The 27,279-nt window shown below is 41.3% G+C and overlaps 1 protein-coding gene across 5 annotated transcripts in view; it reads right to left on the bottom strand.

The window, feature by feature from the left end:
- Positions 1-1,435: 1,435 nt before the first annotated feature.
- The window catches only part of KLHL32 (kelch like family member 32), a 118,059-nt gene continuing 92,215 nt past the window's right edge, over positions 1,436-27,279 (bottom strand). For all 5 annotated transcript variants that reach the window (XM_042885150.1, XM_042885176.1, XM_042885159.1 and 2 more), the window contains 5 exons: positions 19,051-19,777; positions 9,291-9,349; positions 6,673-6,865; positions 4,338-4,432; positions 1,436-2,637 (listed from right to left, as the gene is read on the bottom strand). In XM_042885150.1, coding sequence (XP_042741084.1) covers positions 2,476-2,637; positions 4,338-4,432; positions 6,673-6,865; positions 9,291-9,349; positions 19,051-19,777 — 1,236 coding nt within the window. In that variant the 3' untranslated portion in view covers positions 1,436-2,475. The remainder of the gene's footprint in view (positions 2,638-4,337; positions 4,433-6,672; positions 6,866-9,290; positions 9,350-19,050; positions 19,778-27,279) is intronic.

Below are 27,279 nucleotides of genomic sequence, written 5' to 3'. Positions count from 1 at the left end.
CAAAAGTGGCTGTAGAAGAGGTAGTCCTGGCACTTGTGCACAGGAACTTGTAGCTGGTGCAGTTTGAGAAGCCAGTGGCACTGTGCAGAAGAGGCAGCACAGGGACAGGCAGGTTTGGAGGCCTCGGGCAGCCTTTGCTGGCCAGGACCCTGCAGAGCTGCAGTTACACGGGGCTGTCCTGGCCTCCACCCGCCTCCTGCACTGCCACCCTTCTTGCTTCTCACCTGGTGACACAAAGCCTACTTGCTCACTTTGCCAGGGCTGTGTGGCACTTTCTGACGTCAGGAGCAGCACAGCACCTGCCTGTAGTCCTGCAACAAAAGCAGAAAGATCCAGAGAGGAAAGCAAGGCACAAAAACCTGGCCACAGAATGGCAATGAAAGGCCTCTGTGTAATCACTGGAGCCTGGTGATTAAGAACCAGAGCAGCATCCTGACACTAATAGGAGCATGTGTGCTGTCCTGAGGCTCTGTGGATGTGCTCCTCTTAACTAATTCAGTGCACTTGCACAGCTGTTTAAAATCACTATTCACCAGTGCAGACAATTAAGTGGTAACAGCCAGAACAGTAAAAGTGTCCAAAGGGCAGAGCAAACATGACAAACAACCCTCCCGCCGCACACTCCCGCCTCACAGCCCTTGAGCGCGCTGCACTGCATGGGGCAGCGACCCCAGCTCTGCTCCAGGAAGAACAGCTCAGATGGGATGCAGAGCTGCAGCTGTGGGAGGCGACAAGACCTAGGAATAAAAGCATCACCGTGGAGTTTAGACAGGCTGAATGACCACCGCACCCTTGTCTGCAGGCATGCTGATGGCTCTGCACAGTGTGAAAGCTGCTCGCACACCTGGCAGTCCATCAGGGGCAGGCCTGGGCCACACATGTGACTGGAAAGCCTTTCAAGGCTTTGTCTGTACAAACCATGCAGCTGGAGCTTAGCTCCCCGCAACCAAAGGCTGCTAAGAAAACCCAACAAAACAAACAGAACTTTATAACCTGAAAACTACTGGAAAAAGCAAGGTGACATGCTGTGACTACTTTGCCCATCTGGAGACTGAGATAGAGCTCACCTCACTGTACCGCTAAGCAGGCCCTTCGAAGATGTGTTTGGCCTGGAAGAGCTGCTCACCAGGCAATGCCAACCCATTCCTGTTCAGCACACACAGCCTCTTGCTGGGACATCTTCCAGAGCTGGTGTTTTTGTGAACGTCGGCAGGAATTGCACAGGTCTGCTCAGATAGCACAGGAGCAGGGAACAGATCAGCAGGTAAACCAGAAAAGTGCATAGTGCCCGTGAAGCATAAATAAAGATTTAATCATATGCTTGGTTAATATTTACAAACATCAAAGTTGCTGTCAGATATGCAAAAAAGAAAAAAAAAAAAAAAAAGATGAAAGTAAGAGACAGGGTCTGCAGGAGCCAAGCAAAGCCAAGATATAACAGGTTAGAGTATTTATTGTGGAGTGGCATATGCCTGAGTACGGAAGGGAGATGCACCATAAAAACCCAAGGAATAAATAAATATTGACATTGTTATACAGCTGTTTAGCTTCTGGAGACCAGTGATTTGTGGGACCATATGTTGGACAAAATGAGACCATTTGTTGATAATTGTAAATGTGGTGACCCCTTACAAACTGAATATTAAAAATATTAAGTAAATGGCATATTTTAATTACACAGTAAAGAGGCTGTTCTCCACCACTAAAAGACAGCAGCTGTCAGGAGGAATTGATCACGTGACTGAAGGTAACATTTATTTGATAGTAGACCTTGGTAAAAGACATCCCACATGATTTTTAGACTCTCAGACAAACATTTGGTTCAGACTTGCACTTAATTGTGAAGCTTCAGCTTCTTTGTCTTCTGAAAATTTTCACGTGTTCTTCAGATACTATAGGGCTTGTTTGGTTTTTATTTTTGTTTTAATCTGCTTCACAGTATTTAAATTTCAAATGAAATATAATTAAATGAGAAACTGTAAACAATGGAGTTTGGAATTGGAAGTCAACATGTTTGTTATTCTTTTTGCCGAAGGTATCAAGTAAGTTGCATAATTACCACAGTATTATACCATCTTTGTCAACACAAACAGTACTTCCTATCATCTTTGAAAGTGCCCTTAGTGAACAACAGAAAGTGCAGACTCCAAAGAAGAGCAGCCCAGGGAGGAGCCAGGAGCATCACAATGCCTTATGAGTTGCATAATGGAATTATATAGAGACAGGCAGCAAGTAGTCACCAGAAATACAAAATGCTCTTATGTATACACCTCTGCAGCTGAGGCAGAGGAGAGATACCAAGGGTTTTGTAGCCTCCTTCCTGCCTATTGTGGTCCGACATTAAGACAAATGTGTGACAGTAAAGCAGCAGTCCATGGGGTGGATTCTTTTTGCAGATCCAAAGACCCCTTCTGTACAGGGGGATTGATTTTCGCCCTCCACATGCCACTGTTGATGATGCACACATTCCTCATCTCACATCGTGCCCATCCTATGGTGAGGCACTTGCAGGGTCTGAAGGTTGGGGCACGTGAAATAGGGAGCTGGTAGAAAGCATGCTGCTATCCCATTGGAAGCAAATGGCAGCGTGGGCCCATAGAAAACTTCTTCCTTCCCTTCCTTGCTGACATCCAGCACCTGCAGGGCAAAGTAGAAAACATTTCTGGGATCACAAAAGTAGTCTGAAATAAATTTGCTGGCACAGAATGCATGAGTGTACTACTAATTCCAGCAGAAATGTAGTCTCAGATCACTTCTAGATTGCACTTGGGGATCTGCTGATTTACTGCTGCCTTTATCACCCAACTCTTATGCTAGTTTAGCCAATTGATAGCAGACAGTGACATTTGGTGGTGCAGCAGAGCACCAAAATGCTGACACATGTTGCCACAAAGCATGATTCATTTGTAAACTTGGAGCAAGGGAAACTGGAAAGACTAAATACATGAATGACTTAAAGACAATGAAGATGTATGGAGAAAAATGGGTTTTATTCCAAACGCAAGAGTAAACTCAGATTTGAAGATCTGATTTCATTGGTGAAAGCCAGGCACAGTGCCAACACCTCTGCCAGAGCATCCTTACTCTCCTTTTCCCATTAATGCTGCAACTGTGTCAGGCAAGTTTCCAGCTCATGACCATGATTTTAAGGAAATGGGAAGATTTGCATTCTGAAAGTGAGATCTCAGGCTCATCATCACCTGTCCCTAAGCAGTATTTAAACCCAGGTGCAAAACTGCAAACTACCCACTGACTATAAACAAGCAAGGCCACTGCCTTGATACTGTGCTGCTCATTACTCCATTCAGAGAACTGTACTTCAACTTGTGTTCCCCAAACCTACCCGTGTGTTGTTTTCCAAGGAAAATTTTTAGATATGGTATCTGACATCCTAACAACACTCAATGATAATATCAGGAGAGTAAGATTTTAACTGTTTATCTTGCTCTGCTCTTTACAAACTCCTGCTAGTGTGCATTCATTATAAGATCAGCAGCTCAACATCTGATACATTCCCTTGTGCTGGGTCTAACTTCCATCCTTATGGGACAGCTTGAAGGTTAAATTCTAAAATGTTCAGCTGGAAGCTAATGAAAATATTGCTTATCAGTAAAAGTGCAGAAACAGAGATGGAACTAAGAGTTCCTGTGTGACCAGCTGGGCAGTTACAGAAAGCTATGGCCACGATGCAGATTGGCTTCACTCAGAAGACTGCAGGAAGATAAGAACTCCTAATTTCTGTATGGGAACATCTGAAGGACACAGATCTGCAGGTAAGCTGCTGTTACACAAGATGAGAGAGTGGAAGAGTTTACTGAACAATCTACTGCCTACAGCAGGGATCAAAACTTCCATTCAAGCTTTGAAGCAGTAAGCACTAGGGCAGGTTGCAGGCTTACTGAACTTTGCCAAAGAACGACACATTAACTCTGGCTGCTCTTCTGAAAGACAGCTTGGAGAGGAATAACATCACACGAATGGCTGAAAACATGTTAGCCCACATCTCACTGTCCATTTCTTCATCTCTTTTACTTTTGAATTCCGCTGTGTAACCTGAGAATATACCCACCGTTTTACTCAAATCTTGTTAAAGGAGAGATTCCTCAACCCTGTTTTCCTAGAATATCTTACTTAGAATAATTATATTTAATTGCTAACCCGGAAATATTTCTTAATATCTGCATTTCCTCTCAGGTTTGTAGAGGCTCCGGGGCTGCTTAAGAAACATCCTTAATCTCTCCACTTCACCTGCATTTTCCTTTTTAAATAACCTCTGTGCAAAACATCTCCTTGCAAAATTATTGGAAAAGACTTTAAAAGAAACCTAAATCACTCACCTGGATACATGCCAGAGGCTCATTTGTCCAAATTGAATAGCCGCCAACTAAATATATTCTACCATTGTGGACCGCAACTCCAGACTCGTTTTGACCTAAAGGAAAAAAAGGAATAGAAAACACTTCCAATGTTTAATTAACCCTTTTAACACTGAGTGCTGGAGTTCTGCAGTAAGATGCAAATGCACTTGGCAGTAACTTGAGTTACAGAGTTGACAACTTGCAACAATCGATGTGAAACATGAGGGCTGTGCTCTGTTGTCCACAGGAGCTCAGGACGGTGCCATCCGGAGCAATACAACAGATGAGTCGTGTCACAGATGCACAGTGGGGCTGGGCAGGGGACCATCTGCTGCCTTCTCAGTAGTTTCTGTGCACTTGTATTTCATAGGTGATGGGTGAGCTCCCTGCCTGCTACCAGCTAACATTGCACTCATCCATTTAACACAGACATGCTGAAGGATCTGAACTCACCCCTCTGCCCACTAGAGCCACGGGTACAATAGGGAAAACTGCAGGAGTTGCTATGAAAGCTCACTCCAACAGCAGCAATCTCCTTAACTAATCTGAAGGTTCTGAAGTATAAATAAAGCTTTACAATCTGCTACTTGGTGCAACGTCTTCTGCCAGTCATGAAATCACAGAGAAAAGCTCAGGTGTGGACCATGGGAACAAGCCAACTGCTCACATCTGGGGAGAGACAGCATTTGATGGCACGGGGTCAGCTCCAGAGCAAGGGTGCCTGCAGTGCCAGGACTTTTGCAGTTACAAGTCAGGAGTCTTATTCAAAGGCTGTCATTTTGAAGGAAAATGAACACAAAATAGAAGAAATCCATTAAACAGAGAGCAATATGAATATGATAAACTAGTTCTGTTTGATAGTGTGCAATTCTTCCTTTTTGATCCAAGCATCTTTCCTTAGTGTCCATGAAGGACTCTGATGATGTAACTCAGAAACTAAGCAATCCTGAAGATTGCAGAGATTAACAAAGCCAATACAATATATTAAAGAACAAAAATCCACTATAACAGCTTTTAAATCTACCAAAAGGAAAACGACACCATGTGACTATCTTATTTGTCAAGTATTTATTTCTCTGACATGTTGTTCCCAGTTGCCCTGAGCTTCTAGTCAATTTCCTAAATCTTCTGTATCCTTTTGAGTGGTAAAAATCAGAAGTGAATGCAAGATTATGAAAAGAGAGGAAGGCTCATTTCTAGGATTCCAATAGCAGTCTGTGCTGAAACGTTTTGACAGACGAAACTGTTACTAAGGGAGTTCCAAGTCTGCTGCAGAAGAGAACACCTCAACATTAATGTCCTGGAAATGCATCATAGAATGATAGAATCACCAAGGTTGGAAAAGACCTACAAGATCATCCAGTCCAACAGTAATTCTCACTAAACCACGTCTATCAGCACAACATCTAAACGTTCCTTGAACACTTTCAGGGTTGGTGATTCCACCACCTCCCTAGGCAGTCCATTCCAGCACACTACTTTTCTGAAAGAGTGGTTGGATTTCCTAACGTCCAGCCTGAATCTCGTCTGGCGCAATTTGAAGCCGAGAGAAGAGGCCACCCCCAGCTCACTACAGCCTCCCTTCTCTTCTGGCAAGCTACTGTTGGTGCTGAGAATACTCTGAGAATGTGTCACTTGCCTGCCTCTACCAGGGATACAAGTGGTAGTACATTTGGGAGTCACATCAGGCAGCGGTGATATTCGGTGGATGATACGGCAGAGACAGAGAGTTAGAGTGCACTGCGAGTTGAAACTGGAACAGTTCCACCTAATGACCATAATGAGAAACTCTGCAGATGACACAGCTATCTAAGCCACTCAATGCATCCTTGATTTGATAGACTTCCAACAAAGACATCTCCTTTCTGGAAACGTATAATGGTGAAGATGTTTGGAAATAAATGACAGTTAATGGATTTCAGTGTAAGCCTTGATCTAGTGTGCCAGCAGAAAGAGATAAAAATGATGATGAGATGCATTTGCCACACCAAACATGGAACTAAATCCATCAGTGCATGCAAGCTTCTAGAGAATCAAAAATAAGTACTGGTAATAATATAACAAAGTGTTTTTGGTTTCCTAATTAATTATATGTGTTGTCTTAAAAATGTAGCCTGCAATATCTTAAAACAAAGGTTTTCTTAAACAATGAATGCCAGGACAGTAATCAAAATTCTTGTGTCTCAACAATGACCCCTAAGCTAGAGGCAACTGTGGTGAAACTGTGGAGTTCCACATACCAAAGGCATGAAAAGGTCAAAGGACTTATGTTTTAATTTAACAGTAGCAACTTTTCTCCTTTTTGTACACTTGCCTGTCAACATGTTGAAGCTGCAACGTGTCCACTGGTCAGCATCAATGCTGTAGGAGTCAATGTGCCGAACCAGGATCCGATCATTGTTGTAGTCCAGGTCGTTCCCACCTAGCACATAGAGTTTCCTTTGGACAGCAGCCATGGAGTGATACACTCTCCTCTGCAGCATTGGGCTACGGCTTAACCACTTGTTCTGCAAAGGAAAAAACAGAACTTGTCTCAGCACTGCTAGAAGTCATACCTCTGTTAGCAATACAATGACATCTGCATTTACTCCTCACCCATGGCTAGAGATTCAAGGTCTATATACTTGTGTTATTCATATGTTAAGCATGCATGTTTGTTACAACATGCACTTGATATAACAAACTTTCAACACGTGGTTTACAGTTCTCACGTTTACATTTATTAATATGAGGCTATTTCTTGTTCCATTTTCCTGTTTAGCTCATGAGGCTTCAAAGCCTGTTTTTTTTTTTTTTTCTTTTCCTGCAGAATTCAGTAGCAAATCTTCCTTATGCAAGACTATTAGATGATTCCTTTGTATACAGCACTAACATGTCTGTACCAACCAGCTCTGAGAGAGAAGATTCTTCTACCTTACATTATTCAGAAGCTTATTTGGTCTCATCCTTGGGGAGTGAAGCAACAGGGAAAAATAATTTCCTAAAGGATCTTCTTAAGTGATTTGGGCACTTGGTTTAATGCTAACCCTTTATTTGCAGGCACTCACAAAGTAAAATCCTTTTGCATATTTTTCCTTCTGTTAACAATATTCAGGAATTCTGCTATTTGTGGGGTGGAGGGAGGACACAAAAGAAGAGCAGTTACAGCACAGTATTTCAAATGCAGGAAAGCAATTGCTTCTACTATGCTTACAGAAGCAAACAACCTGGCAATCAACAAGATTAATTTATCTACGAGGAGGAAGTTAAAATCTGTGAGGAAATTCTTTGTGTTACACGTGCTAGTGCTTGTGGTAGCTCAAGAGTCTCTAATAACACAGCCTTTTAACCTCTGCAATATATAGCTATACATTTCAATGTGTAACAGTTGAGTATTAGGCATTAATGCTTGCATTAGTAGTCCAGTCTCTTAACACGAGACTATAGGCACCATCTGCTTTGCAAAGCCTGCCTGCATCCCCTGATTATATCTTCAGGTTCCTCCACTGCGGTGCCTGCCAGGTGAGCCGCTGCACGCTGCAAAGGCAACGAAAGCGAGGGGCCTGGCGGGGTCATTTCTAATAAGGCAGTGTGTGCATGCTAATCAGTGGTGAGGAAGCAGAGGTCACCCCGGCCGGCTTGCTGGCAGGTAGCTGTGTGCTCTGTGGCAGATGGCAGGCATTATCGACTTGCCACAAAGGCCTCGCGCAGAAGCGAGCACGAGTGCTGAATGATGGAGTTATTGAGATTCCGTGCGAGATGCAAGCAGATGTGATGGTTTCCAGTACCCACCGTAAACAATATGCCAGCAGAATTTTTAAAAAGAGCATGTGTGTACAAACATGAAGCAGGCCTCATTTGAAGGAGGCAAACGCATGCTTTCTCCTTAACTCTTTATACGTCAGGCTGGGCTTCTCACAACCAGCACCATGCACTCAAGTTGCCACTGATATTTTGGGGTGCAACTTCCAAAGCCACATCAGCAGGAGCCACGGCAAAGGACATGGACATGCGACAGAGAGACAGGAACTAAACGAGTGTCCCATTCATGAGCAAAATGAGATTGCTGCCTGTAATTACGACATGCCGAGGTTTGGGGTAGAATTGGCACTTGTGCAGTCAATGATCTGAATGTACCTCAAAGGATGAGGTAGCTCTGTCAGAGTCTGCTTTCTGCCTCAGCACCCATTTGTAGTATGCCTTAAAAGCCAGCGGGAGCCACAGTAATGTGTGCCATGGCCCAAGACAGCAACCAAAGGCCCTATCCTGTAATCAGAGAAGTAAACACCTTCCCATGCAGGAATAAACCAGGCTGTGCAACTCCAATTGCAAGCTTAGAACTTCTATTTCCTAATGCTAGTGAGAGGGCATAACCATGCCCTAACCCCCTGAAATGGTCACTGAGCCATGCTAACCTAATCAAAACAAATACATAATGTATGAATTAATCCCTAAAATACATTTTAGGTAGTTGGGTAATGAAATGATAGGCACCCTTGCAGTCAGCAGAATAAGGCGCTGACAGGTAGTGCAGTTCTGAAAGAATGGAGAAAACAAAAAGCTTGTGTGTATGTAATTGAAAGCTGAAATGTGAAAGATAAGAAGCAGCCTTGTGACACTGGCTTTAAGTACATGCTGCTTGGGGCTGTTGGATTACAAACAAATGAACAAGCAAAATAAATACTAGTAAGTAGAGGAGCTTAAAACCCATTTATTCTAAGATTCTAAGCATTTAATCCAAAATGTTTCTAAAACGTATGGGCATCAAAAATATAAAAATCAGTCAGGTTGTCCACTACTCTGTTAAACACGTATCATCAGTGTAAAGTGAATTTAAACCACCATCAACTCAAATGGACAGCATTTTAAACTTAAGAAATCACAGCATGCATTTGGTAAAGACCTGTTTTAAACGAAAGATAGGAGAGAAATGCATACGACACAGATACCCACCTGCTTGGGATCATAGACCATGAGCCTGTTTTGATACTGTGCAGTATTTGTTACTCCTCCTATGAAAGAGTTTATACAGGTTACATATTTTTTTTTCACACAGGCAAAACCAGGACCAAGATGCAGTACAGTAAAACAACCAATTGTAGGGTCCATTTGCTGACAGGATTACATTGCATAACTCCAGTTACATTCACATGCCACTGCACCTTTGTCAACTGCAACTGAATTCCATATATCTTCAAAGGAAATTCTACATTTACCACATATATTCTGCACTGCAGAGCAAACACCTTCTGGCTTTGTCATAGTTTTACGTTAGGAAGTTCCTCCACAGTGATCAGAAACAATGCTAACCATCTGGCATATCAACTTCTCAATAATCTACAGAAAAAAAAAAAAAAGGTATACCTCAGCACCTCAGGAAAATCCAGAATAGGGACTGGGGACACGTCCTCACCTGGTCTTAATGTGCCTCCACGCTTAGGAGTCCTCATTTTGACAGAGCCCAGCTTCACCTCATGCGGTACTTTTGGAAGATAACACACAGCCTTTCCATGCTGCATCACATAGCACCCATCCCCCATCTGTAGGTTACACACAAGAACGTGCTTTGGAAAGCAACAGTTGCTGATGTCACAGTGTTGTTTGTCTCCACGGTGCTGTGCAGCCTTTGCTAGTGGCCATCAGCCACGACCACAAAACAATATTTTCTAACGCCTGAAATTTGATACCTTTACAAAGCTATTTTCACTCCCAGTGTTTAAAAATGGGATGTCCCTGAGCGTGTTGAAAAAATAAAATCCACAGTTGCTTGGATGACTGCCTCCAGAATGCCAGCCTACAGGAGGTACAACAGAAACACAATGCTGGGTCTCTTCTTCTGAAAGCACACCTCCATGTTGGGGGGAAAATGTGGAGGAAGAAAAAGAATGGGGCTGCTTCCTTATAAAATAATGAAATAAGCAAAAGAACAAAATTATTTTCCTCTCTTCACAAAGAGCCCCTCGTATCAAGTACATAGCTTATTTTTTTTCCCTTGCAATATTGCTCATCTGTGGTGTTTTATCATTACATTCCCTTCACATACCGCTCTTCACTTTTAGATTAATCTGCCAAAATGAGATGCTAAGGATTTGCATACAGATTTGACTACACAAAAATAGATCTGGAATTAATAACAGTCTCTATATGTTTTAATTTCTTCTAGACTGGAGTACCCTTGCCTCCAGCAGTATTCTTGGCTTTGAAAGTCATCAAGCTGATTTGTCTGCTCTTAGGTTATGATGCCACATGCTGCTACACTGTCCCCTGCAATCAAAGTGCTCACAGAGATAGATTCCATGCCTTCCCCTAACAAGTATATTTTATAGATTGGCAGTTTTGATCTCCCCTCCCCAGGGGGATAATCTGCATCTTAACAGGTTTCTATAGATACATCTGTCATTAAATATGCCATCTTATATCTGCATCAATTTTCAAACTCGAGTTCCTCCTAACTTTGAAGTGCTATAGCAAAAGTTTAAAATTTTCTGCCAAAATTCAAATTTAACAAGTCTATAATGTCCTCTTGAACTATTCTTTTAAAAATACTCCAGGCAGTTGGGAAAGGGCATAAGATTAACATATCTCTTAAAAAATAGGATAAGGAATAATAAGTTTAAATAGTGCTAAAAATAATACATACTTTCAGAAAAAAAAAAAAAACAAAAAACAAAAAAACAAAACCAACAACAAGAACAACAAAAAACTGGGGTAATTCTGAAATGATTTCTTAAACTGCCCTGCAGTACTTTTTATGAGGAAGGAAGAGGGAGGTATGGTAGTAACACTTGAAGACTTGAAACTACAAACTACGCTATGAAAGCTGATGTTAAGCAAAGGCAGCTAATGTGGTAGCAAATAAATTAAGGGAAGTGAAGAAAACGTCTGGCTGGTCCAACAACATCAAAACTTACAGCTCAGTCATTGCTCAGTGGATTTTACAAACCATTCAGGCACGAGCAGCTTGCTCTGAGGACTAAAATCTCAGGAAGGCAAGGAGTGCCCTCAGGAGAAGCCTGTATCTTCCTTGTTCCTGCAGGATGGCAGTCATGAGAAGTCCAGCTTACAGAAGTTGTTACAGGGCCACAGCCATTGCTGCTCACTTCTTTTACATCAGATGCTGCGAGGCAGGCCACAACCCCTGCTTTCTAAGCCCTCCAGAAGCCTTAAGTTCCCAGCACTGCAGTGCCTCTATCCATGAAGAAATTCTTAGAAGCTGGCTGGGGCTTACCCTCCCCTTCCCGACATTTGCAAAATATTTTGTTTTGTTACAGCACCCAAACAATCCACTAACTGCATTGAAGCACACCTTCAATAAAGCCACCTCCAAAAAGAGAAGGGTGGCAGGCAGGAGGTTTTGTACAATTTTCCCAATCAGACATTTATCATCCATATTTATATCGTGTCCTAGTAAGACCCCCCATCTGACTTGAGAAATCTCACCCAATCCAAATCCCACAGAAAATCTCACCACTCTCTCTGAAAGTCCCCGGGTGCTAGGTTGTGCACATGAATCCCAGTTTGCTGGGAGATGTGTAAAACCACATGTTGGCAGAGAGCTCCCCATGTGCACTCCTTCCAGCAAGTACATGGAATATAGCAAGCTCAGGAAGTGCGCCCTACGATGCTTGGCTGTTTTAAAATAGAAATCTCTCCTCTCTCTCCTGCCTCTGTGTTAAATAGGAGATCATGGAGGCCTTCTATTCAGCCAGCACAGGTGCAGTGAGGGCAGTTGAGCTACCTTCCTTCACCCTCATGCACCCTTAAAGGCACCAATGGCAGCTCTAAGCTATGACAGTCCTCTCTGGATGCAAACTAGCTGTCAAACAAGAGGGGCACAAGCCCGACCTTTTCATACATATTTTTTAAATCATTACAAATCATAGAATTACAGAATGGTTTCTGTTGGAAGGGACTTTTAAGATCATCAAGTTACAATCCCTCTGCTATAGCAGGGACACCTCCCTCTAGATCAGGTTGCTCACAGCTCCATCCAGCCTGGCTTTGAATGCTTCCAGGGAGGGGGCATTCACAACCTCGCTGGGCAACCTGTTCCAGTGTCTCACCATGCTCACAGTAAAGAGTTTCTTCCTAATATCTCAACTAAATCTACCCTCTTCCAGTTTAAAACCATTTCCCCTTCTCCTGGCACTATATGTCCTTATAAAAAGTCCCTCCCCAGCTTTCCTGCAGAACGCCTTCAGGTACTGGAACACCACTATAAGGTCCTCTTGGAACATTCTCTTCTCCAGGTTGAAGAGCCCCAGTTCCCTCGCCTCATAGGGGAGGTGCTCCAGCCTTCTGATCAACTTCATGGCCCTCCTCTGGACCTGCTCCAACAACTCCATGCCATTGCTGTGCTGAGGGCTCCAGAACTGGACACACTACTCCAAGTAGGGTCTCACAAGAGCAGAGTATTGGGGCAGAATCACCTCCCTCCACCAGCTGGTCACAGTTCTCTTGATACAACTCAGAATATGGTTGGCCTTCTGGACTGCAAGAGTGCATTGCTGGCTCATGTTGAGTCTTTCATCAACTGACACCCCCAAATCGTTCTTCTCAGGGCTGCTGTCAAGCCATTCTCTGCCCAGCCTGGGTGCTTACTTTCAATCTACAAAGAATTAATGACATCAGATCAATGTCTCTGCTTGAAAGCTGTGAGGTTTGAATTAGATGATCTTTGAGGTCCCTTCCAACACTAACCATTGTATGATTCTATGATTATCTTTATTAAAAGATAATAATAATAAAGAAGAAACACTATCCCACAGCCAGACTTAGACTGGGTCACAGAGACAATTTATCTCCTTATAAAGCCCCTATACATGGTATTTTCCGTGCCTGCTGCACCACAAAATTGGATTTGGTTAGATACTGTAGACTCCTATTTATTTCAGATCCATTTTTCATAAAACGATATTACAGGGATTTACTGGGGAAAAAAAGATCTCCCCACAACATACAGCATACTAATAGTAATGCAATACTCCAAAGCACTTAGAAATTCAATAATTCTTGAAGATACGTGATCTCCATAATTTCATTGGTTAAAATCTCACCATTAGGAAAATAAACAAGTCTCAAAATTAAAAAAAAGAAAAACACAACCTTGAATCTCGATTTTTGTTAAAAATATTATTAAATATGAAGCAATTGTAGGGGGTTGGTTATTTTTCTCCCACAGAACTGAGTATTCCCATGCACATCAAGATGTGACTTCAGCCAGCAGCCGTCAGGTCAGGCAGCTCAGACCTCTGCAGAACAACAGGATGGTACTGGCTCTTGGCAGCACCTCTTGTGCTGCCTCCTGAGCACTTCACCAGGAGGGATAGACCCTCATCTCCCCTGCAGATGCAGAAGTGGCACTGAGCTGAGGGTCTGTCAGAGGTCCCCTCGTCTCTGCACAACCCAATCTATACATGCAAGGCACCTAACGGGTGGAAAAGGCTGACCCTATAGAAAAGGAGGTCTCCAGATTTGCATGCATCATGGAGGATGAAGAAAAAAAGAGGCACAGTTCAAGTCTGCACTATTATGGAAAATGTTTCACTGCTTTTATAGGAAGTGATTGTTAGTAATGTTGAACTCCAAGGGGCTCAGTGCAGTTTGTGGCTCTTTCACTCAAATACTTTGCTTTGCTAGCATGTGGCACGCAGTGTGTTTGTGAAAGGGATCGGGGTGTCAGATGAGAACTGGGGCCTCTAAGATTCATCTTTCTGTAAAATTTCAAAGCCATCTGCCTGACATTGTACTGTCAATGCAGAGAGTACTTTAGTGAATTATCATTCACTTTTTAAAATAAGAAGATAAAATTAAATAGAGGGTCATTAAAAAAAAAAAAGAGAGAGAGAAAAAAAAAGACGCACAAATATAGAAGGATGTCTCACAATATATGGAACTGAACCCACTTTTGCCATCTAGAGTCAGGCTTGTTCCCAAGTGCACTAGTCCCAAGCCCTCAGGTAGGTAAAGGGCCCTGAGGAGTGGAGGCAGCTTGGCAGTCCCTGCATCCCTGCACCACCTACCTGCCAGCTCTTGCATGCTCTTGTGTCATGCACTCTGCTTATTGCCCTTCCCTTTCCTGCCACTGCCACCAAGATTTTAGTCTTTGTGAGTTTTGATTCCTTCCTGTATTACTCCCAAAGGAGGTGCAAAGTAATGCCAGCAATGAATCCCAATAATGACAACAGAAAACCCTTTAATTCTAGCCAGACTTTGATTAGCAAAGCCGTAGAAGGAAGGGCTTGTAGCAAAGGTATTACTGTTTTGACTATTAATCATGTTTTGATGACTTTCTCCACAAACACAAGGTCTAAAAATTTATATTACTACTATTTAACTTATTCACTTATTAAAAAGCTGGGCAGATTTTCATAGTAGTTGTGCCAGCTAGTAGCATCAGACTGACTTTGAGAGCTCTGGTGATGACCTGAATTTCCCATAAAGCAGCAGGGATACTTCTCAGAAACATCCCTAACTCAGACTAATTTTTTAATCACATAATTTTAGATTAGGTGCTTAAAAATTAGGTTCCCTCCCACATTACTGATTATTCTTACACTAACATCTTATATTTGATGGTGGAACAGCAGGTCTTTTCATCAGTAACTACTGATATGTTAGCACAATAAAACATCTCCATGTACCATTCCTCTGCCCCTGAACGCCCTTGAATATACATATATACTCCTAAGCAATCAATTAATGGTAAAAAGCTAGTTATAGTTAAAACATCTCCATCTACCTTTATTTTAAAAATAACTGTTCAACAGATAAATCCCAGCTTTCAATTTGTGAGTACATAATTCAGATCAATATCCTCAGAAGTATTGCATTTCATAATCTACAGTAAACAAACGGAATCTGGCAACTCTAACAACCCAACAGTCCTATCTGGCTTACTCTGCTGCCAAAACTTCATACACCATTGGTTTTTACCACAGGAGCTATGTTGCATTTTCAAATATATGTGAAACAATACTGGTAAAATTTGGTTGTTGTGGTTTTTTTTTTTTTTGCCATTTGTTAGCAGTTGATCTAATAAGCTTCTATGACTTCTTCCCTCTGATTCTGCAAGTGTATTAAATATGTAATATCACAGTGCTTCATTATATAAATCCCAGCAGCATCTGGACACAGGCATGCATGTATTCCACTTCCATAACTAAACACATAAAAAACAGCATAATATAATAGAATCATAGAATGGTTTGGGCTGGAAGGGATGTTTAAGAGCATGTAGTTCCAACCCCATACTGTAGGCAGAGACACTTCCCTCTAGACCAGGTTGCTCAAAGCCCCATCCAGCCTTGTCTTGAACACTGACAGGGAGGGGGTATCCACTGTTCCAGTGTCTCACCACCCTCACAGTAAAGAGTTCCTAGTATCTCATCTAAATCTATCCTCTTCCAGTTTAAAGCCATTTCCCCTCATCCTGTTGCTATACACCCTCATAAAGTCCCTCCTCAGTTTTTCTGAGAAACACTTTCAGGTACTAGAAGGCCACTATAAGGTCCCCCCATTTTCTCTAGGCTGAAGAGCCCCAGCTCTCTCAGCCTGCCCCCAGAGGGGAGGTGCTCCAGCCCTCTGATCAACTTCATAGCCCTCCTCTGGGCCTGCTTCAACAACTCCATGCTATTGTGCTGGGGGCTCCAGAACTGGATACAGTACTCCAGGTGGAGTCTCACAAGAGAGAGTGGGGCACAAGGACCTCCCTTGACCTGCTGGTCACGCTTCTTTTCATGCAACCCAGGATACAGTTGGTCTTCTGAACTGCAAGAGTGCATTGCTGGCTCATGTTGAGTCTTACATCAACTGACACTCCCAAATCGTTCTTCTCAGGGCTGCTTTCAAGCCATTCTCCATCCAGCCTGTACCTGTGCTTGGGATTTCCCTGACCCAGGTGCAGGATCTTGCACTTGGCCTTGTTGAATTACATGAGGTTGACATGGGCCCACCTCTCAAGACTGCTCATGTCCTTCCCTGTAGCATCCCTTCCCTCTAGCTTGTCCACTGCACAGCTCAGCTTGGTATTATCTAGAAACTTGCTGTGGGTGCGCTTGCTCCCACAGTCCATATTGTCTACAAAGATGTTAAATAACTCTGGACCCAGCGCCAATCCCTGAGGAATGCCCCTCATCAGTGATTCTATGATTCTATCACCGGTCTCCACTCAGACACTGCGCTGCTGACCGCAACTCCCTGAGTACAACCATCCAGCCAATCCTTTATCCAGAGAGGTCCAACCATCAAATCCATTTTTCTCCAATTTTGTGACCAGGATGTCATGAGGGACAGCATCAAATGTTTTGCACAAGTCCAGGTAGATTACATCAGTTGCTTTTCCTTTATCCCTGACACTGTAACTCCATCATAAAGGCAGCCAAGTTCTTCAAGCATGACTTGCCCTAGATGAAATTATGTTGATTACCACCAGTCACTTCATCTTTATTTTCCATGTGCCTTAGGGCCTTCCGGAAAATTGGCTCAATGATCTTGCCAGGCCCAGAGGTGTGACTGACTGACCTGTAGATCCCCGCATCTTCTTTTTTCCACTTCTTAAAAATGAATGTTATGTTTCCCCTTTTCTAATCAGTGGGAACTTCATCAGACTACCATAAACTTCACCAAACTGCCATGAATACTCCCTTTTCTAGCACAGCTGGAAAAAATTAAAAGCGATCTGAAGCCAATCTCACATTTGCCTTAAAAATCTCTAACAAACTGGGTAGAGATTGTTTGTAATTTTAGTACAGAAAAAAAAAAAATGATTAAAAAAAATCATTTTTTGTAATGTACTAGAGCAAGGACCACACTCTGACAAGTACTTCTAGTGCTCTTTCAAGGATTTCACACAGATACATTAAAGACAATTTCCTAAAAAGTGCTGTTTGTCAAAAATAGAAACTGTCAACCGTTAACTGTAAGAGGAAGGTAAATAAATAAAGAAATCAAGATATAGTAGAACTAGCACCTTCATACTTTGTCTTGCCCATCACAGGCACTCATCTCTTTCCACTGATGGAACAAGGGAGGTAATGAATAAACAGGGGAAGGCTCTGAACACACCTTGTTGATTCCTTACATCAAAAATCCATACCCGACTCTTAAAGCAGACCACATGCACACTTAATACACAACCCAAACTGTAAGGAACTTCTTCAAAGTTAACCATTGCAGAAAGAGACCCGGAGTGCCTGCCAGGCATCTCTGTGACTCCTGATGTTCTCTCATGCCATTCTTTCCAAACATATCAGTCATGATTTCAGTGCGTATGGATGAAAATAGGTGTCCATTACTTCTCCCAGCAGGGCTAGGAGATATAATCCTGTGAACTATTTAACTTGTAAGGGCAGAAAGATACATCCACAAGGAGCTCCGCTAACCTCAATGGCATATGTTGACAAGCACAATGAAGGCTTAATGAGCTCAATTAATCATTTGTTCACATATCATCTATACACCATAGGATTCTCAAACCACACCAAAATCCTTAGAGGCTATCTATAGTTAAGACACCGTCACTGAACATTTTCTTTAAGGGCTGGTCCTACCTACTCACTGACATACATAAGACAACATTATCACCTTCCATGACACACTTCTTACTGAAAAGTGCTTCCATTTTGCCTCTTGTGCCTTCCATAGAAAGCATCAACCTTGTTCCAAAGCAAGTAATACCAGAAAAGTCACTACAAGGACTGATGGCACGATGTCCTCAAATCCCATCACTGAGTACACGTACAACAAAAAGCCTATCAGACTGAGTTGCAAATGATACGTTAGTTTACAATTACAAGGCCTATACTTTCATCTACCCGTGCCATAGTGCTATGATTACATCCAGCCAGTCCTGTGCACTTGTTATTGACAGTCAGAGTCACACAGGATTTCTAATGAAGGTTGCTGTGGCCTGTTAATATATCTTCAAGAGCAAGAAGGAGGAGTTCAATCACCTGCCTTTAAGCCCTAAAGCTACACAAGCCAACAAGCATTTAATTCCCGATTGCAAGAATAAACACAGTAGTACCTGATCATACTACAGAAAGTAGGTTTTACTTTCTTATTTTTCAGCAAGCACACAGAATTTGTAATTCAAAACTTGTCAAAGAGTGCATTATCATTTTGAGTCGCTGCAATTTATGGATGGTGATTGGAAGTAGTGTACACAACATATGCAACTTGAAACACAGAAATCACACAATCACAGAATGACTTTGGTTGGAAGGGATCTTAAAGACCATTCAGTTCCAACTCTCTGCTACAGACACAGTTGCCATCCATCAGATCAGGCGGCCCAGGGCCCCATCCAACCTGGCCTGGAACACCTTCAGGGATGGAACATCCACAACTTGTCTGGGCAGCCCACGCCAGTGCCTCACCACCCTCTGAATAAAATGTCCTCCTAATATCTAATGTAAATCTCCCCTCTTTTAGTTAAAATCATTCCCCCTTGTCCTATTACCATCTGCTTGTGTAAAAAATTGGTTTCTTTCCTGTTTATAAGCTCCCTTTCATATTTAGTAGGCAGCTGTGTTCCGCCCCTATACCTCTAATCAGGCTTCATTACATGCTTCCATTCTAAAGTCCTTTAAAATACTCACTCCTATGACAAAAGTTATCTTGACATATAAAACCAAAGATGGTTTACTAGAAGTCATTCAAGACTGCATTTTGATATCTTGTTAATACCTCAAACTGTGAGAAATGTTTCTACCTGATATCCAAAGAAGACCATCCACCACGTATCCTGCATGGCACGAAAGCGATCGGTCAAAGGACTGTACAAAGGTCCACTTGTTCTTCTTGGGACAGTAGCGTTCTACAGTAGGTAGGACTTGACGCAACTCATTTCTGCCTCCTACTGCATACAGGTATTCGTCCACTGCTCCGAGCACAAAGTGCTCCCGGCAGTTCTTCATGGGAGCTATCTCTGCCCAGGAGTTGGTTCGGGGGTCATAGCGACAGGCAGTCCTCACGGCGCAGGTGCGTCCCGTGGAGTGCTCAGCTTCCCCACCCGCCACAAACAGAAAGTCTCCCATGACGGCAACGCAGTGGTGGCTTCTCCCCATGGGCATCGGTGCAAGCTCACTCCAGTTCGCGATTCCTGCAATGTGAACGTTCTCCTGATCGACAGGGTTGAAGTAGCGCAGTTCCTTCACTTTACAGATTTCACGCTTTTTCCCACCAATAATGTAAAGAGTGTCTGACTGGAAGCGGGGTTTTGTCCTTCTGGTTTGCCAAACTGGCTGTGCATAGATGCTCTGGTGGTAAGCCAAGGCCTCATTAACAAGCGCTGTTGCAGTTTCACTAGCTTGGACGAGAGGATGAGAAAGAGCTACAGTATGCAGTGTATCCACATCCATAAGGCCAAAGCGGACGTACTGGAGAAGCTCATCCATGTACTGGTAGTGGCAGTTGTGCTCCAACCACCTTACAGCCAACTGGAAGTAGGGAGAAGAAAAACAAAATACCAATTATTTGGACACAATTCTGCCAAAGTTTGGTCTTTAAAATCTGTGTTTTCATTCCAAGTAGAGCTACACACTTGCCTCAACAGAGATATCAGTCCATACAAAAAGTAGTCATGAATGAATGTGAGTCATCATAGAAGATACATACTAAACGTCCACCTGTATTACACATAAAAACATTGTATTGCATCATTCCCCAAAAGAATTTCCACAGCATTATCAGACTGTAATACCACTATACACAATATTCCTACGGTTAGTGATGCTATAGGAGAACACAGTCCAGGATCAAGCTGCTGAAGGGACTATGTGACAACAGGTCCACTAGAAAGAAAAGCAAGATTCCAGTTAAGTGATTAGAAAAGAAACACAACACTCTCTTCCCGCTACCTTTAATTCAATTTATGAGGAAAAAAAAAAGATAATAGACCTTTCAATTTTTCCTCCTGTTTCATTTATTTATTAAAAAAAAAAAAAAAAAATTGAGAAAAGTTAAAATGGCCAGAGAGGAGTAGAGATGAGGTTCTGCTGGTTTGAGACTGGGAGAAAGAGGAGAGAAAGACTCTGAAACTGATCAGCAATCACAGGTGGTGTCAACAGCCAAAACAACACACAGACTTGAATTTACATAAAGCTTATTCAATCCATCCTGGTCTGAAAAGAGGCTAGAAAGGGCCTAAACCATTTCAAGAAATGTACACATAATTCTTGAAAATCTCCAATAATGAAAATACCCTTATTTCCACATGAAAACTGCCCTCATACTCAACTATCTTCTTGGGCAGATCTTCCTTTTAATTGTGATGGATTTCTACACCTTTCAACTCACTTGCCTCATTTTCCTTTTTTGGGTTTGTACCCCAGAGCCCAGGAACCACCAGTCCAACCCTTGAGTTTGATGATCACTGCCTCCCATCTATAAAAGATGAAAACCAGCTTCCATTTAGGGCTGTAGTACTAGAGAACAGATTGAAAAGATCATGGACTGTACCAGTCTATGCCATTCTTGTTTGTATATTGTTACATAAGACCATTAATATATTACGATATTGCTGACCTATGCACTAATGACACTGCTGACATACTACTATTCCCATTTTTTTCCCCAAAGAACTTCCACAAAGTGTCACACTTTCACTTATATCAGTAATTAGTCATTATTAATTTTACCGTTTACTTCAAATCACTGTTCCAGTCTGCCAACAATATTCCCACTCGTAATTTTATTTACAAAAGTGCTTGTAGACCATTTCACCATCTGATTGTCTAAAAACATAAAAACCTTGTTATTACATTCTTAAGTCATTCATAAAGACATTGGATGGTTCTAGATAAGGACAGGCTCCTTTGCTTGATTTTTTTCCATATCCTGACAACTCTTGGATGGGGAGCTGCCAACTAGTCATGCAGTAACAGCAGTTACTCACCGCCCTGTAGTGCTCATGGAGAAGTCATACGAAAGAAACTGGAAAGAAAGACTTCTGTCTTACTAAAGACCTTCATATAAGTACAATATATCAACATTACTACTGCTTCTGTATTCTGTCAAAGAGGGAAGGTGACAGACTAAAACCACCTTCTTATTAAGGTTAATTTGAAATGTTTTTTTCTCCACTGCTCTACTCAACCCCTGTGAAACAAAGAATCAATGAAGTGCATCAGTAGTTGCAACAGTAGTTTAGTCAGTTAAATGCTGAAGTGAGCTTCAAAATGTGCATTAGCTGAATGTGTTTAGGCCTGAAGATAAAAGGAAGTTAATTACATACACTTAAAAAGCATTTATGGATTTGAAATCATTGAGGATTATATTTGAATGTTCTAAACCCACCAAATCTACATATCTGGTGTGTCCTACTGAGAGGTTTTGGTTAACTCCCTACCCTACGTTATTCCTCAAAGTCTTCAGAGGCACTCATATTTCCTAATTGACCAGACATTTGAATTTCACCAGAATTCAGTCTATCTTCATTATAACAAAGACAACAAGTGAATTCACCCTGCCTGAATGATTTGTTGTTATGTTAAAGAAGAATTTATACCTCCACTAGGAGGACAGGCTAAGAAAGCTGGGGCTGTCCAACATGGAGAAGGCTCCAGAGAGGCCTGATAATAGCCTTTCAAGTATCTAAAGAGAGGTTATAGGAAAGAAGGGGACAGACTCTTCAGCAGGGTCTGTTGTAATAGGATAAGAGGAAATGGTTTCAAACTACAAGAAGGGATCCTTCAAATGCAGCACCTAAGGTATCTTTGGTCTACACTACTTCCATGTTTCCTTTTTGATTAGCAACTGCAACAGGAGAATGAAGTGCATCCTGGGTTGTATTTTCTGTACAGGACCTACTGGCCATCACTCAGTACCACTCAGACTTAGCAGAGGAGTAGTGTAGTAAATTGCAGTAATTTATGAGGCAGGATTAAGAACCCTGTACATCACTGTACCACCAGGACATTCTGCAGGCATTTGATAATCAGCAGAGCAGCTCTCTTGAGTCTTAGGAAAGTAACTGAGATGTGGGAATCACAATCTGTTCAGAATCGCTTGTCCAGACTAACTCAATCTATTGCTGAACACAATTTGACTGTAGTGGATGCTGTGTTTCTGTGACCGACACCTAATTCTTGGTATGCCAAGGCACAGAAAAGGTGGTAGAGCTAAAAGCAGTACTGTTTTTATGTCTTCATCTTGCTAATGATAACAATGACTGTTACCTGACTTTAAATTCCATAATCTCTATTTGAGACGCTCCTTAAAAAATAATTACGCTGTATTAAAGCTACAGATGTAGGTATTTATATATATTTTTCAGAGTACACATGACAATCTCCTAGGTTGTGACACAGGGCTATGAAGCTGGTTATATGGATTTAGGGGAACTCACAAAACGAGCCTTAGATTCATACATTTCTGATGCAGCGTGCATTGTTACAGTGCTCTCTAGCAGAATGTGCTGTCTCACACCATGGAGCATGGAAGAAAACTGAGTTATCTGTGAAGTGAACTGACACTCTAGTCAGTGGATGGTTTGACAGCTATTGGAAAGCTGAAGGGGGAGAAGATCAGAAGAAAGAAAATTAAATTTCCAAACAAGTCTTTTGCATGTAGAAGAAACAGTCACTGATGGACTGTAATACTGTTCTAAATTTCCATTACTGTAAAGGAGGCAAAAGTAAATTGTGCACATAGTGAAAACAGAAATTTACACATAATATATCAGCAAACACCTGTATATTTATCAGTGTAAGTTCTGCCTTTACTAAGTATTTGTTTAATTTAGTCTTAGAAATCTGGTGCCTTCAAGGAAACTCAAAAATTGACCCCATCTATGCACTAATTACGGTGTCCATTTTTCAGCCTATTGGGCAGTAGTGATTAGCAACTACAATCAGAACTGGGAAAATAAACTCAAAGCCATTATATACTGTATGACACTGCAAGGAGAGACATTCAAACTTCTCTAAGGAGGTACCAATAGCACTTGAAATTACATCTATGTTTAAAGCGCAAACAAGCAAGGAAGTGAAAACAAAGAGACTGTCCACAATTTGGAATTTTAAAATATTCGTATCGCTGCTAAATAATTTACAAAAATAAGGAAAGACTCCTATTGCTAGTATCATACAGGCAAATTCTGTTTAAACTGTAAGAAGCTTCTTTTCCTATTAATTTTAATGTATGAGTGTGTGTAAAAAGGAAGCTACAGCCAAGTACCTATATTAACTTTAATAAATAATATATTTTGCCATATTCGTCTTCTAAACTAAGTAAATGACAAAAGTAGAATCTCAGAAGGACAGAATTTTCAAGCCAGATTACTTTTCTTATTCTGAAGCCTTTACCCAGAGGATTTTTCTGTTCCAAGGTTATATTATTTGATGCAGCAATGGAGTACATTCTCAAAACATCAGGAAACAGACGGAAAACGTACTGTGTGCAGTTGCAGTATACATCTAAATGTGCCTTCATGTTGGATTGTGGTTCCACTGTACATACAATGGCAGCTTCTGCTTCCAGCATAGTGCTTCAACAGCCTGACTCAAACAGTGTAGGAACTCAGCCCTTCCCTCTCTGCCATTATGATCTATGTACCATATATATACCACAGCTGGAGAAGGCAAAGGGGCAGTGCAGGTTAAAGCTGAATTAGGAGCTTCACTCCTGTTGAAGACATCCCTGCAATGGATAGCTATCAGGTTTTTTTGGGCTGCCAATTACAGCTTTGATTCAAGGAAGATGCTGAACAGGCAAGGCTACAGTGCAAAGTTTGACGTACTTGTTAGAACCAAGTTCATTTGGAAACTTTAAATCACAAAGGCAGCAACAGGGAAAGTTTGTTTCTACAGAGTCCTTGGACTCCTTTCTCAAGAGGTTTTGGGAACTTCATTAAAGTCATCTTTGTCTAACCTTCAGCCAGCGTATTCACATCAGAGACCCAAAGACTGCAAAGGAATTATGTTAGTTTATACCATCTACAGTTCCTAATAACTGAGATGAAGCAAACACATGGTAGAAAAACTGAGCTGTTTTTCTTCTTTCTAGCAACAATTGAACAGAAATATATATAAGTTTCTAATAGATTAATTTCCACTTTCTCAGTAAAACAAGTGGAAATCTTATGTAAAATAACATAGCAAACAATCCCATTTTAGGAGAAAGGATAATTTTAAATATACAAACAAAAGTGGAAGGAAGTATTCTCCCGGAGTGCAACCAGATATATTCAACACCAATTACCAGCTTTCTGCATGATAATCTGATGATGATACATATCAGGCGAAGAAGGATAAGAAAGTAAACCGAAAAGCACCCACAAACCTCTAATTTCAACATAAATGTCACCTGAATGGTCTTTCTGTTGCTTAACATAAGAAAAAAAAAAGTCAGAAGAATAAATCAAATTCATATCTTCTTAACATTAATATGTTGGCCAGTGCTACAGCTCTGATAAATAAGACAAGCTGTGTTGTGGAAGCTACTACTGCAATCATTTTAAGAGAGGCCAGGGAACTTCACAAAGCAGAACTTGGAGTTTACTAGTTCAGTATACGGCTTCAGCTTACACCGTATTGCTGCATGTCCCCTTAAAATGTTGACTATCAATTTGAACATGATTTGGTGTCTTCATGGAGTTTATTTCAGCAGACTTTGCAGACAGAAACCTTTTGCCTCAAAACCACTATCTCTCAATAGATGGTTATCTGCAGCAGCATTCCAGCTTTTCACATCAAGTACAGGAGCATAACCTAGGGATAAGTCAGGACTTCTACCAAAGCTCTGATTTAAAATCCATTAAATACTCTGTAGAAATTTTCATGTACTAAAATGAGTAGAAATTTCCAATGGGCGTGAATTTGGATTTCTAAAGGGTCTCAGTCCTCCTTTCTCTAGGGACTACAGAGGACAAAACCCAGAGGGTTCAGGATATCAATTTAAGCATTTTACTTACGGCAAACTAATTGGACTGTATCAGCCATGTAATAAAAGCACATGAGTAAAGAATTCTTTCTGTGGAAAAACAAAAACACCCTCAATTTTTCAAAGCCATGGGTTACACACAAATACTCTTAGAAAGCTAGCACGGAAGTCATCAAGTAAATGTGAGTTTTATCAATCAGGTAGTACCTTACATTTTTCAGCATGGGAAACGAGTGACCCAAACCTAGAGCCTTAAGGAAGGAAATCTTCTTCATCTTTTTATTTTGAATTAAGAATGTGCATAAAAATAAGACTGTAATGAGCTGCATGTAGAACAATCAAAATTATGAGGTATTTGCATTTCTTTTGCACCTTGAGCCAAACAACTACAAAATTATGCATAGGATTCTCTCCATCTGAACACAGTAAATATTAATAATCTCTGAATCAGCAATGAAACGTCTTTTGCCCCTGAACCCTGAAGAGAGACTTTCCAACTCAAAAAGTTGTACTACGGTGACTGAGACCGTCTTTTTAAGGCACCAGGCTGAGGCATACGTGTGCAATCTCTGAAAATATTGCTGTGCCATCCCCCAACCTCTTTACACAGCGACATTTTAAAATTACCTGTTTGTCAGTTTTACAAATGCGTATGTATGTAAGCAGCCCCTGGTGTGGTGCTGCATTAGCAAGCAGGCAAGCTTTCATTTGCACATCCTGATTTTACAATCAGAATTAAAACATTTACTCTGTTCGGGGTGAGTAGATAAACAGGGATTTTAAAATTTCCTTCTTCTTTTTTTTTCCCCCCCTAATGCGGAAAATGAAAGAAAAATGTTCCTCTAGATATATTATGCCTTTGGGCTCCATTTGAGGGAAGGGAAAAAAGACAGAGAAAGCTACTGTGAAGGTCATGGAGCGAAAGAACTTCCTCAGGGCACAGAATAAATTAAATCCCAAGGAAAAAATAAAATGTGATTTCCAGAGTGTGAGGCACAAACTCAAAATGACAATGATTGACAGCCAAACTATATCCATGCAATATCGAAGACTGCACGTTCTCATTTACCTCAGTGTAGCCAGCAAGCGCCCATTAAACATCCGTCTGATGCCCAAATTAACCTTCTTGGCAAACTGAAAGAGGCACAAACTATCATAATCAACCTTTCATTATCACAGCAGCCTCTAGTTAAAGGGTCAGAATAATTGTGCCATCAGAGCCCTGATTGTTTTCAATCAACAGACGACTGGAGTGACAGCTCGGTGATGGAGTAGTTTGATGAAACCGCACCAGGCCTAATCAGAGCAGATGAAAGGAAGGCATGATTGGTGCAAATGAACAGTCGTGCCTCTCTTTTTCATTTACAATCTGAAATTACTCTTAAATTTACAGGGTTTTTTCTCCCTTATGAGTACCTCTGAAAGAATGTTTGACTTATTATGAGTTCTGACAGTGCAGAGTTATAAAACACAGGTAGGGTTTTCAGCTGAGGCTTTAAGTGGATATTCAGCATAATTTTAACAAATTCACTCTTGAAAAGCACAAAATGACTAAAGACTTCCAATGACCTAACCTTTCAGTGCTGTTTGATTAGCAGAACGATTTATCACTGCACACATTCTTCATGATAAGAGAAGATTAAAAAAATGGGCAAGGATCTCTTGCAAATGTTTTCTCTTAGCCAATACATTTATTGCAGTATTGCTCTCTTGTTCATACACACACCAAAGGAAAAAAAATAAAGAACACTGCATTAATAATCCTTTTCTGCTTAGAATGAATAATGGAATCCAAGCAAGGGATTGTTTGGAGATGAAAGCAGAGACCAATTATCAGTGCAGCAGACAGCATCAATATTTAGTTTTCTGGTGGGTTGTTCATTCCACATTGTAAAGGATGGGAAATGAATTTATCTCATTCTTACATTGCTCATTAGCACAGAATCAAGTGCCTCACCCATGAAAAGTAAACAAAAAAATAAACTAAAAAATAAAGGAAAGAAGGAAAGAAAAAGGAAAGAAGGAAAGAAGGAAAGAAGGAAAGAAGGAAAGAAGGAAA

The sequence above is a fragment of the Lagopus leucura genome, unplaced genomic scaffold (genome assembly GCF_019238085.1).
Source record: "Lagopus leucura isolate 7727_CA_CO unplaced genomic scaffold, USGS_WTPT01 Super-Scaffold_73, whole genome shotgun sequence".
Lineage (NCBI taxonomy): Eukaryota > Metazoa > Chordata > Aves > Galliformes > Phasianidae > Lagopus > Lagopus leucura.
Note: the sequence above shows the minus strand (reverse complement) of the source record. Positions and strands in the feature narration are given on the sequence as shown.